Source organism: Hylaeus anthracinus, unplaced genomic scaffold, assembly GCF_026225885.1.
Source record: "Hylaeus anthracinus isolate JK02 unplaced genomic scaffold, UHH_iyHylAnth1.0_haploid 0, whole genome shotgun sequence".
In the NCBI taxonomy this organism is placed as follows: domain Eukaryota; kingdom Metazoa; phylum Arthropoda; class Insecta; order Hymenoptera; family Colletidae; genus Hylaeus; species Hylaeus anthracinus.
Genome location: NW_026533254.1, coordinates 2642930 through 2655333, shown reverse-complemented (window position 1 = coordinate 2655333; position 12404 = coordinate 2642930). Strand labels below are relative to the sequence as shown.

The following is a 12404-nucleotide window of genomic DNA, read 5'->3' as shown; positions in this document are numbered from 1 at the left end:
TTTTTTTTTTTTATTTTTATCAGTGCATGCCAGGGGCAATACAAAATGTAGATTAAGAAGGGTAGCTAGGATGTGGCTAGCTAGCTAATCAGCTGGCTGGTTTTGTCCTGGTCACTCTGTGGGTCTCGATATGCAGCAACCTCCACGTGGTGAGACCTGGGGCCTCTGTATTACTTGAAGTACGGAATTGCTAACTGCACATCGCCAGTAAGGGTCAGATGACTTTATCAATTACATACCAAATAATATGAGCTAATAGCTGCAATTTTCGTTTACAAGTAGATGAAAGTATGCAGACTTAGAATTGGTATTAACGAATATTGATGTTATTATTATTATTATTATTATTATTATTATTATTATAAAAGACTTAGGTATATAAGACAAAATGAAAAATTTTAATTTTAATGATATTTAAATATCTTATACGTCTTTTTTCCTAACTATATTTTATTTTTATTTAGGAAAGTGTAGGCGCAGTTCAATAAATTTTCGTTGTTTCAAAAAATATGATTTTTGAAATGACAGAAATCTATCAAACTGTTCTATTCTTTCTTTTAGTCATTTAAAGTATTTTGAAGTAGCCGCTGCTTTGTAAGTAGTTCCGCTGCCATTGGTACGAGGCGCCTCAAACTTTGTCTCATCTACTAAATTCTATAGTAGAGTTTATTGAAGTCATTTATATGATTGAAGTAAAGACTGGCCCCTCCTACGTTTCCTGTGCTAATTAAAGTGATGGAGCACAAGCGCGTGCTCTTTATATATATATGAAGCAGCTACTTTAAATTGTCTTAGATGACTAAAGAAAGTAACTCAGGGAATTAGCTTGCGTCAGAAAAATAATTTATTAGGTAAAACCATGCATGATGTTTATACGATTGCTCAATAAAATTTAAGATGACATTTTTCTTATTATTACTATCATTAAAAATAAAGAATTAGGTTTTTACAACGTAGCGTATTGCTTTATTTTCTATATTACGTTACTTCGTTGGAATAATTGTTTCTGCTGTTTAGGCAGTGTATTATAATGTTAATAGATGATGATTAGCATCTTACTCAGAATTTATCTAAATACACTATTTAATGTATTCCCCAAGTAGACAGATATAGTAGAAAGATAGTACATTATTTCGTTAAAATTGTTATGCGCCCAAAAACTTTTACTATACCTACACCACATTTTTACTTTCATTCTAAATCAATTCAATTTGCTAAATATTACAAATCATATATGTCAATTTTAATATAATAAAACATAAAATAATGTGTAAATTACACATATAAAAGAAGTCAAATTGTTTACATAAAACGTTTCATTTAGCTATCTAGAAGGAACATAATGTCATGATAAAGCGTATAAAAGTTACTTGAATAGTTCCATTACAGCATAGTTCACAGTGTAACAGAGCTCTTAATTTTGTGTCTCAACTTAATATAATATCGTCTATTTATGTACAAATGAAATACCATTTTCAGGAACAATAAGGATTTGTTGGCAATCGATAAATAACTTGGAACAAAATGAATAAAATGAAAAACAATTTATTAAAAAATCCTTTTTATTATGACTTGCATATGATGATCTTATTTATCTTTACATTGCCAATACCGTTACACAATAAATCGTTACATTAATCTAACAGAAGGAAATTACTAAATTTCATTTACATTTTTTGTTGATGTTTAAAACATGATAGTCACAAATTTTCACACTACACTTTGAAAAAGTCGTATAATTGTCGAGCTCCGCCACACGATCTTTACGAGACCTCTATAAAATAAAGGTCATACATTTTCGATGTTGCATTATTTGCTATACATTGCAAGATCGACAATGTCTATTACAATTATCTATTAAAATGGAGCAAGGAGAGAAATACATATATAAATATATGAGAGTTAGTAGTATCGCTGTTATTTAAATTTGAACATAATTAAGAAATTTTGTCATAAATTATAATTAAGCAAATTTAAATGAATGCGATAGCATTAACTCCTGGCCAATATTATACTGCTTTGTATCGTACAGATTTTAAACAATATGAAAATTAAGACTGCCTGTATTTGTCATTTAGATTGATTTGCTTTCCCATTTTGCTACAATTAATGTACATAATCGTTATCAGTTTACATTTGCACTCGAACTGTTAATAATTCTAACGATAAAACATACATGAAAGCTCGATTATTATTGACTGAAATTACTGGTAAAAGTAAACGCAAACTGTTTAAAATGTTACATGTATACTTCGAAAGCAAAATGAACGAACGTCGAAATTTCATGTACGTTCGCAAAATACTAATACCGCTAAAAATCTGAGAGAACATTTTCATCTCAAAGTTTCATTTAAAGGTACGGCCCGATGTTACCAATTTACACATTTTTCAAATGTTGAACACCTTTCGTTAAAAGTATTATTGTTCTTTTATTCTATTTATTTCCAACACACACCACTCACGAGCCATAGAAATGAGTCGTGCCCATTGGTAAATAAAGTACCTTCCGCTATTATAACCGATGCACGAGTAGGCAACAGACTCACAATAGGCTTCATTCACCTTTCCCTTTGTCAATAGTTTCATGACTTCCTATGATGGATAAACTTGGATTCGTTTTCCAAAGAATAAAGGAAAGATGACTGTTATCGTCTGCATGCTGGATTAACAAAATTTGTACTATACCACACACAGTACCAAGTATCTTGTGGTGTGGAAAAAAAAAACTAACGTGTCATTCTTCCTGGTAGTACTAAGTTGGCAAAAGGAATTGATGGACTCTTGGCGAATGTAGCGCGGAGGTCGAAAAATCTCGGAAAACGTTTACGAGATATACACGCATATTTAGAGCGAGTTGGTAGACGTTCTTAGGTAAGAAACGTCAAATTGATTTAAAATCCATGTTCTCATCAATCGAGAATTAGTGTTTTTGGCTGCTCCCAAGTGAACCCTTCTCGGCCGAAGTGTCCATATGTACTGGTTTGTTGGTAAATGGGATTACGGAGATTCAACTCTCTGGAACAATCATATAATTGCTATCTTCAAAAACAATCCTCGGTATAAACAATATTATGAAATACATATTATTGCAATCATCCTCAGTGAACGTATTTTTACATCATGGCATTCAAGAGTAGCAAATACTATATAACATCATTGGATAATTGTAAACTACGAATTTTTGAAATATAATAAAAACGTTTTACTTACTTGACGATTTTTCCAGGCCGTAAATCGAAGTTTTTGTTGACTATATCTAAAAGTTCATTTTGAGACAATTTAGATGTGCCATAGTCAAAAACTGTGATTGAAAGAGGTTCTGCTACTCCAATAGCATATGAAACCTAAAGATTTGATAAAATATGTATCCTTTTATAATTATTATGAAATATTTTAATAGAACACAATAAAAGAATTGTGTTACTGTTTATTTTAAATTAGTAATAATAGTTACAATATCGGTGATTTATACCTGTACAAGACACCGTCTGCATATACCAGCCTTTACCAAAGATTTAGCAACCCATCTTGCTGCATAAGCAGCAGATCGATCAACCTTTGTGAAATCTTTTCCAGAAAATGCACCACCGCCATGAGCTCCCCAACCACCATAAGTGTCTACTATTATTTTACGTCCAGTAAGACCAGCGTCACTCTATAAGTAGAAAAAGATGTATCGTACTTGTAATGTATGTTCTTGTTTTTAATTTGTTTGATTTATAGTTGAATTATAGTATTTATAGTTTCTTTTATATTAACTTTATATTTCACAGAAAATCGTTAGAAATAAATAAAATAGAATTGAATGTGTTGTTAAAAAATGATGACAGATATGTTTAAAAGCACGATGTATAATGGCTGGCTTACGATTAACCGGACGTAACAATAATAAAATTACCAAATTTTGGCAGTGATACAGCCGGTTAAAGTGACGAGTTAAATGTAATATGACGAATTTTCATCTTACCTGTGGCCCACCAATAATGAACAGCCCGCAAGGATTAACATGGAAGATCGTTCTGTCATCTAGGTACCTTGCCGGGATTACTTCTTTAATGACATTTTCCATAACTGCTTTGCGTAACTCCTCCAAACCAATTTTTTCACTGTGTTGTAACGACACAACCACTGTGTGAACTCTTATAGGTACACAAGCACCATGATCCATAAGATACTCGCAAGTAACCTATTTTATAAATTTTTATTGCATTAAAAATAGTTCTTGTTTTATGATTAAACAATCGATAGTATTATGGTAAAATATATTCTCAGCAAATTTTGTTCACATCATGGCACTCAAGAGTAGCAAATACTAAAAATAACATCATCGAATAATTCTATGTTAGTTTAGATATAGAACATTTCAATGAATATATTTAACAAACCTGTGTTTTTGAATCTGGTCTTGCCCACCACAATTCACCGCTTCGCCTTAATTCTCCGATCTTCTGATTCAATTTATGTGCCAACACAACAGTTAATGGCATACATTCGTCTGTTTCATCTGTTGCATATCCAAACATCAGACCCTGATAGAAGAATTTGAGTTATTCCAGCTAAAATTTACGAGATATAAACTTGAAGCAGGAGACAGATTTAATCAATGTCTTTAATTAATTTGCGATATTATACAAGTGTATATAAATATATATACAGGAGATCAAAGCATTAATAAAGAACATAGAACACAATGCATACAACATACATAGCTTAATAGAAAATGTTAAGTTATTATTTACATTTGTAGTAACTAACTAATTACAACCATAATATATTATGGTAATTTATTTTAAAATACACAAAAAAAAGGTGCCACACAGAGCAGAATTATAACCGAGCAATATTAGGGTAACTAAATTTGGTAATTTTTACTTTGACTGTTTCCAGCACACGCAGCAACGATTGTGTGAGTTAAAAACAGTGAAAAAACATTTAGAGTTAGTTGATTGGAAAGAGTATTGATACACATATCAACTTTTTCAACACTTTCACGGTTTTGATATGCAATGAATTTCATAATGTTTATATACTTCTCATGTAGTATATAAAAATTAATTTGTAAAAATGATATCGTGAAGGAGAAACGAATATGAATGAGACATAATAATGGTACCTAAATTCGATAAACTGTTCCATGAAGAAATATGTTTTATTAGACACAGTTTGGCAATAGTAGTAAGGAACATTATTGATAAAGAAATAATTTGTAGCACCAATTACTTTGATAAATAATATCAGGAGAACATAATTCTGGAAAATCAAAATATGAATTTGCTTTAAACACAATCATCACAAGGATGAAATGTGTGAAGACATTATGAGAAATAAACTAAAATAGGAGAAAGAAAACACAACATAGAAGTTCTAATGGGATGTGCATGCCTTCACCACAACTAAACTAAGGCAACAACGAGAAACTAATATTTGATACAGCAAAGCTTTCGCAATATAGGAGAGACAGCAGAAAAGACTGCAGGACGATAGTAGCTGCTACTTCTACAGTAGTAAGAATGCAAAAACATTATACTCAAAATATCAAACATTCATTAAAAGTAGGAAGAGAAATTAAAAATATTTATATGTTATTTAGAAAGCTAAGAAAGGATAACTAATAGCATAGATATATAACAGAAAGAAGAACAGAAAGTTCAAATGAACGATCAATGCTAATTGACCTGGTCTCCTGCGCCCACTTCTTCATCACTACGGTTTTCATGAACTCCTGCTGCAATATTTGGGGACTGAGCATCAAGCGCCAACAGAACGCTGCAGAGTTTGTAGTCAAAACCTGTAGAAATTATATGAGTGAGATAAAAATGTCCACTATCATGAATATTAACACTGTCTCATCGAATTGGCATTTCAGACAGTACACATTCCAGTGTATCGTGCTTTCTTGGATAATACCGATCCTAAGTATTAAACCTTGCAAGTTTGATAGAATATAATAATCCATTACTTAAAATAAAAATTGAAAACAATTTCTGGCCAATCATTTTCTATGACAACACCATTGAAAATGTATTTCCACGATATACTATAAAACACCAAGAGCCTACTTAAAAAAGATGTATTTGTGTCGGATAACTTTTCCGTAACTGATAAATAAATATGACTGCCATGGTCGTTTAATGATGAGTTTTCCGGAAAGTTGTGGAAATGCAATATCGTGGTTGAAATCATTCATATATTAAATTCCCTGATAAACCAAGTCTTCTTATATTTAGAAAATATAGAGTAGATATTTATAGCAATTCCATATAACATTCGCTCACATACAGTTTCACACATTCACACTTAACAGAAGGGAAGTGTATGTTATAAAAAAACACTATAAAATATATTGTAAGAAGAAAAGGAAATGGTAAAGCAAAAAAGAAAGAATGTTATTGAATTATATGGCTGCTCTGCGGCACGGGCTGAGAATGGGTTATGTACCTGATCACCTGCACCCACGTCCTTCTCTTCCCTGTCCACATGAACACCATCAGCGATATTTGGAGATTGTTGTTCGATCGCCACCAAAAGGTTCAACGTACGCCAATCGAATCCTGCCACGATCACGATATGCTTACGTTACATATTCATACGTATTTTTTTTTGCGTATTGCTTCCAAAAGATAATGAGCAGGATATTAGTTATCCAATCGATCGAGTCATGGAATTTTCTCAAGTCCAACATTTTACTAACGTGTATGTAGCGTAAAGCACATCCTTTCAATATACAAATACACACTTTGTTTTCACGACATATAATAAGACAAATATGTGGGAAGCATCTTAAAATTCATACATAGTGCTGGAAGCTTTCGTGCCATGATTCGACCGTGTATTTGTAAAATCAGATTCTGGAGAACCAAATGAGGCGAATTTTAACGAAGGATAAGCTAATAAATTTTTCATCCGGCCACAGGGCATGTGTATGTCATATGGAATGTGGAAACTCCATATGTTAGCAGGGAAAATTTTTAAATGTTTTAGATGTATAAGATAAAATAAATTCAACAAAATTTTAAGGATGCCAAAGGGTTTAGCAAACATACATCACTGAAAAGAAGAGAGACAGGATATATAAATGGAAGTATTTTTACCTTTCGAGGAATCATCATAGCCAATATGTTTAACAGTGTCCCGAACAATTTTTTGATAATCGACCACAGCTTTTGATGTTATTTCTCCACACAGCAGTACCATTCCCGTTTTTGTCACAGTCTCTGAATTATAAAAAAGTAGAATATATAAAAAAAACTAAGTCTAGAAATTAACATAGACATTAAACAACAGAAATAACAGTTTACTATACACACTGATGTCGGTATTTATGTTGATGTTATCATATTATAGGAATATCCTATTTTGTTGAGTTATAGTGGTGTTTTGATTTAACTTTTTAGGCAGTACCAAAATTTATATTAACACGTTCACAGTCCTGTATCCTGCATTTGGGTAACAGCAAGTTTTACTTGGATATCCATACCCTGTATATAGGGAACATCCAAGAATAGAATCCAGGGATCGACAACCTTTTGAGTAAAAAGCTAAATTCCGCATTTAAAAAAAAAAATTAAAAAAAAAAAAAGAAAATAGAGAACTGCATATATACATAATATAGTATGTATCCTTACATATTATATGTATATCTTTATATGTATATAATCTTACATATACAGGGTGCTTTAAAGAAATCAGAATGGTTAATATTTCATGAGAAAATGAAACTATTAAAAAAATGTTTTTACAAAAGTTATTTGGTTTAAATGGACAAATTGTATGGTATAAACAACTTTGTTTTAAGTAAAGTAATAGGGAACATTTGAAAAATAAATACATTTTTTTAAATGGAACCTTATATATTTTTATCTGTACAAATATAATAGCATTTGTTTAGACAAATTCAATTCAGTTAGTTGAACAAGGATATAAACTGGAATGTTGAAAAGAAGGTACTCTACATAATATTTAATCTGCTCCAATTTAATTTTTCATGGATTTCATAATTACATTACTTCTTTTTTAAAATTTTTAAATAAGGAACAACCAATAAAAAAATCACATTTAATTAAAACAAGAGGTGGAATTGCTACATGTAATATAAATAAATATTAATATGATGCAATTTACTAAAGTTATAATTAAATGTTTACCAATGTGAATACTCTTAGAAAAATGTTCATTTTCAGATGCACTGGTTCGATACTTTATTGCAAACACTTGTCACGAATGTTACATTTGGTATTTATAGTTTTTACTCTTCTTACTTTTTAATCTTCATAACTAAATAATTGAATTAAATGTGACTATGATAGGATACATCACGTTGTAGTGTGTGTATAATCTTGATTTTATGTGCACATATGAATTTATATACATACTTAATAGGAAGTTTTATAGCTATAGTTATATTAAAAAAGTTATGTAGTATGCTGGATTGTGTACTGCAGCTTATAAAAGCAAATTATTTTCAATTTCTCGTTAGTTTCGTATTCCTACAGTGTCACTTACAAATATTAATCAGTATCAACTCAATTTCCTGTATAAACCATTTAGGAAATATCAATTAATTTTGTTACTATTGAGAAAGATAATTAGATTATTACTGTTATTGCAAAGGACTAGTGAAAGCATTTAATGAAGATGATACATTCGTTTCTGTTAGAACTTTTCTCCTATTTAATATAATTCAAAGCATCAACTTAAATACAGACACAATTGTAAGTATTGTATTAAGTACTAGATCTCTTTAGATTTCTGTGTTTCAAAATTAACTCAAGGTTAAACCAACTAGCTTATAAATAGCAGTTATAACATGAACAGATTGGAATCATTGAAAAATTAAGAATATTCCAAGAGAACTTACCACAAGCCACTTTTGCATCAGGATCTTGTTTTAAGTGTGCATCTAAAATAGCATCACTTATTTGATCGCACATTTTATCTAAAGAAAAATGTCAGTATGTAATTACAATTGTAACAATATAAAACCTTTTAATGTTCAAATAAGCTGATAATGATATAAGCTATATTTTTAATTAATATAAACGTTTAAATATTCATTAAGGTAAATAAATCGGGGGTGTAATATAAAGAAATGATGCATGAAATCATCTTGTCAATACAGAAATCAATTTTTTATTGTAAGTTATGTCAGCGAATGGACAGTTGTAGTTGAAAAAGGGTATAAATTCGAGGAAAAATTCATGAATAAGAGAAAAGATCATCTAAATTCAGTTTGCCAATGCCGTGAAGACGACTGTTAAATGATGCAATGAGCAGATCCAATTAAGTGTATATAAATTTTACGTGAATATTTAAACAATTGTCTAATCGATGCATATATTGAACGAAATTTGTGAGGAATGATATAAAAGGGAAATTGAATTCATAGAATATCGTAGACCAGATTTCATTATCAAGGAGGAGCACATGGCGACGCCGGAGGCGCTCGGGTTATTTCGATATTAGCTCGAGGCAATGTGATCGCAAAAAGGTTAATCGGGATTTGATACATCGATATTCATTTTTTTAATTATATCGAAAAAACGATCTAAAAAATTAAACGGGGTGCAACATAACACCATTTCTAGAATTCGGAGTTTTTAAGAAAAGTATGAAAGCACGAAGGAAGGGTAGTAGATTTGTGGTGTGCGCACGCGGTATATGTATATGCAGGGCCGAGTTAAGGTGCGCGTTTTAGGGGGCTACAGTAACCCGTGCTATTTTAAACATTTTTATTACTATTGTTTTTGAAAAAATAAATTAAATATTTCTTTAATCTCTTCGTATTCACATTCAGATGCAATACTTGTCCTAACGTCTAAATATCATTTTGTTTAATCGCGACTTATCGTAATGAACATATTTACAAATAATACATAAAGTTTACAGAATAATCATTGAAAGTGAACAATATAAATTGTACCTAGTTTGTATCGAAAACGATATCGCGAGCACAAAGAAATTAATTGTTACTAGAGTTACAATAAATAAATTGAATTTTTCTCTATCTTTTCTTCTCATTTTGAAAATATGGCCAGGGACCTCACCATGGCCCGTAGCCCCAGGGGTCCACGAAGTCTTATTCAGTCCTGCATATATATATATATATATATATACACATATAATGTGGCCATGTTCATCGAGTTTCATGGCGGCACACGCGACTCACCGCGCATGGAAACTTGGAAAGAAGTCGCGCGAGATCAGCTGAAATACGAGCCAGTTATGAGACGAACGCATACTTTTCGAGGTACCTACCTGGATGGCCTTCGCCAACGGACTCCGAAGTAAACAAAAAACTGGTGTCCTGTTGCAGCTCGGGCGGCGTGTGCCCGTTCGCGTATCCGTTCATGTGGTGAGCGGTCTCCGGCATTTTCCTCCTTTTCGTGGTCGTCGCTAGGGGCTTTTGTTCTCGTCTGCTGCGCTCCGATGCTCTGGCCACGTGCCGCGACTTCCTTCGAACGTTCGACGCGTTTGGTGTTGTTAAAGATCAGCGGAAACAAGCGAGATACGAGTCTGATCTCTACACCCTACTTTGGTTCCGCACGAGCGAATCTAACACCAGCACAGCACAAAACGTAATAGTCGAAAGAGCGCGAAGCTAATGTACTATGGAACAGTGTTGAAAGTAAAAGAGACTCCCCGCTCCCTGGTGGCCGCTATTTATAACCACAGAACCTCGTCGCTCCGTTCGGTTAATCTCGTGTCACGTGATGCGCAGTTACCCGGGAGTCGGCGATCGGCGCGGAATTTGATTCGACTCGCGTGGCTTCGAGCTGTTTTTCACTTTCGCGCTTCGACGTCTCCGTCCACGTAATCTTTGTAACTGCAAAAAATTCGTTTTTAATGTAAACACTGGTTTGTTGCAAACGTTTAGAAGGAATCGAATCGAAGGAAATACCGATTTCATGATAATTTCAAAGATAAAGTTAATAAAAAGTTGTCTGTGTCTTTTCACCATTTACAATATTTCTATATATTAATCCGCTCAATACCTTGGAGCTGATATATCAGCTTCTTAATTATTCGTACAGTTACACCATGCATACAAGAGATTCATTTTTATCAAATTAACTTTAGTAAAATTTGTTGCGTTCAATATGAATATGAATGTTTAAACACGTTTAAATATGCATGACAAAGGATTTCTCAAATTGATTTGTGTTTCAGCGCAAAGGAATACTTGACGTGATTTTATTATTTCTGCAATTCCTTTTGATAAGTAATCAAACAAAACATTCACCAGAAACGAGTTTATCACTAAAAGTAACTATTTCCATTTTCACCAAAATATAAAATTGTTATTCTAACAATTCTATTAGAATCATTTTCGTGTATGCTTTGTGTTTTCAATACAAAAGTATACATTTCATCAGAATTCTTTTATAATGCTTCAAAATGAATGTTTGTACTAGTACATAACTATATTCCTGACAGTTTATCGGATTACTCGATACACTGAGAAAATGCTGATGTAGAAATTGAAGAAAATAATAGCGATCTCTGACCATAAACAACAAACATACAAGAGCATTTTGCATAGTGCTCCGACAAATATTTGACGTTATTTGCGAAAACTATGAAATGTTATTATTTTTTTTATTCAAAATTACAATACATATAATAAAAATCCCAAATAAAATAAAATTTGCAATTTTAACGATAAATTAAAAATCATTTGATTTTATTGATTTTATCTGCCACTATATGGTAAAACTACATTGCTTTAAAACATTTTATTTTAAATATCTAATCCTCGTAGATAGGCAACATATGTATCGGCGCTGAGGCGTTCGACAACTGAGATTTAACCGGTATGCAATGTGTTAATATAACAATTGAATAAAATGTTCTGGTCGAAAATTGTTTAGTACGAATTATTAGTTATAAATTCCATCATACTTTCATTGTTGTACTCTTTTTACAAACGCTATTCGCGTTGTATAAATAACACTGCACGGTTTAATAAACGGATCAGAAATAGTTATATAAAACATGAGCAATATAACGCAACGCACACGAGTTTTTTAATCACGCGATACTTCCACTGATAGCGCGGTCATGCGAATTCGTAATCTCCCATACGAACCCACTATCTTAATCGAATTAAGAGTATCCAACCGTTACCTCCGATTCGACGCTTTAGTTCCTTTCAATACCGAGAGATCGCTGGTTTTCAATTCCCTCGAATCGAACAATTTTTGAACTGTATTATATGGATAGCCGTGCCGATGAACTTTGGATCTCCGTTCGGAGGTCTTCGATTATTATCAAATCGCGGTAAACACGCTTTGTGCGTTACCCTCGAAAGAACAGAATTTCTACTGAGCAGATGTTGCATATCAGTCAGACTTTTATACTATGTTGTGAGAGCTCCCTCCACGATTCGATACCATTCGAGTGGGGTT

General features: G+C 32.2%; 1 protein-coding gene and 1 non-coding gene across 3 annotated transcripts; both read right to left on the bottom strand.

Annotated features, from left to right (window-relative positions):
* Positions 1–1529: 1529 nt before the first annotated feature.
* LOC128887183 (S-adenosylmethionine synthase) lies at positions 1530–12312 on the bottom strand. Of its 2 annotated transcripts, none has more exons than XM_054142808.1 (10): positions 12124–12312; positions 10255–10822; positions 8858–8935; positions 7092–7214; positions 6439–6551; positions 4386–4529; positions 3968–4186; positions 3473–3655; positions 3211–3344; positions 1530–3015 (listed from the first exon to the last, which is right to left on the bottom strand). In XM_054142808.1, the coding sequence occupies exons 2-10, from the start codon at positions 10367–10369 to the stop codon at positions 2910–2912; spliced, it is 1215 nt and encodes a 404-aa protein (XP_053998783.1). In that variant the 5' UTR covers positions 10370–10822; positions 12124–12312; the 3' UTR covers positions 1530–2909. The 2 variants fall into 2 exon arrangements, with proteins under 2 accessions (XP_053998783.1, XP_053998773.1); XM_054142798.1 differs by lacking the exon at positions 6439–6551 and adding an exon at positions 5676–5788.
* On the bottom strand, positions 3095–3162 carry LOC128896422 (small nucleolar RNA SNORD24). Its single transcript, XR_008461984.1, has one exon. It is a non-coding gene; the product is annotated as a small nucleolar RNA SNORD24 (small nucleolar RNA).
* Positions 12313–12404: the final 92 nt, after the last annotated feature.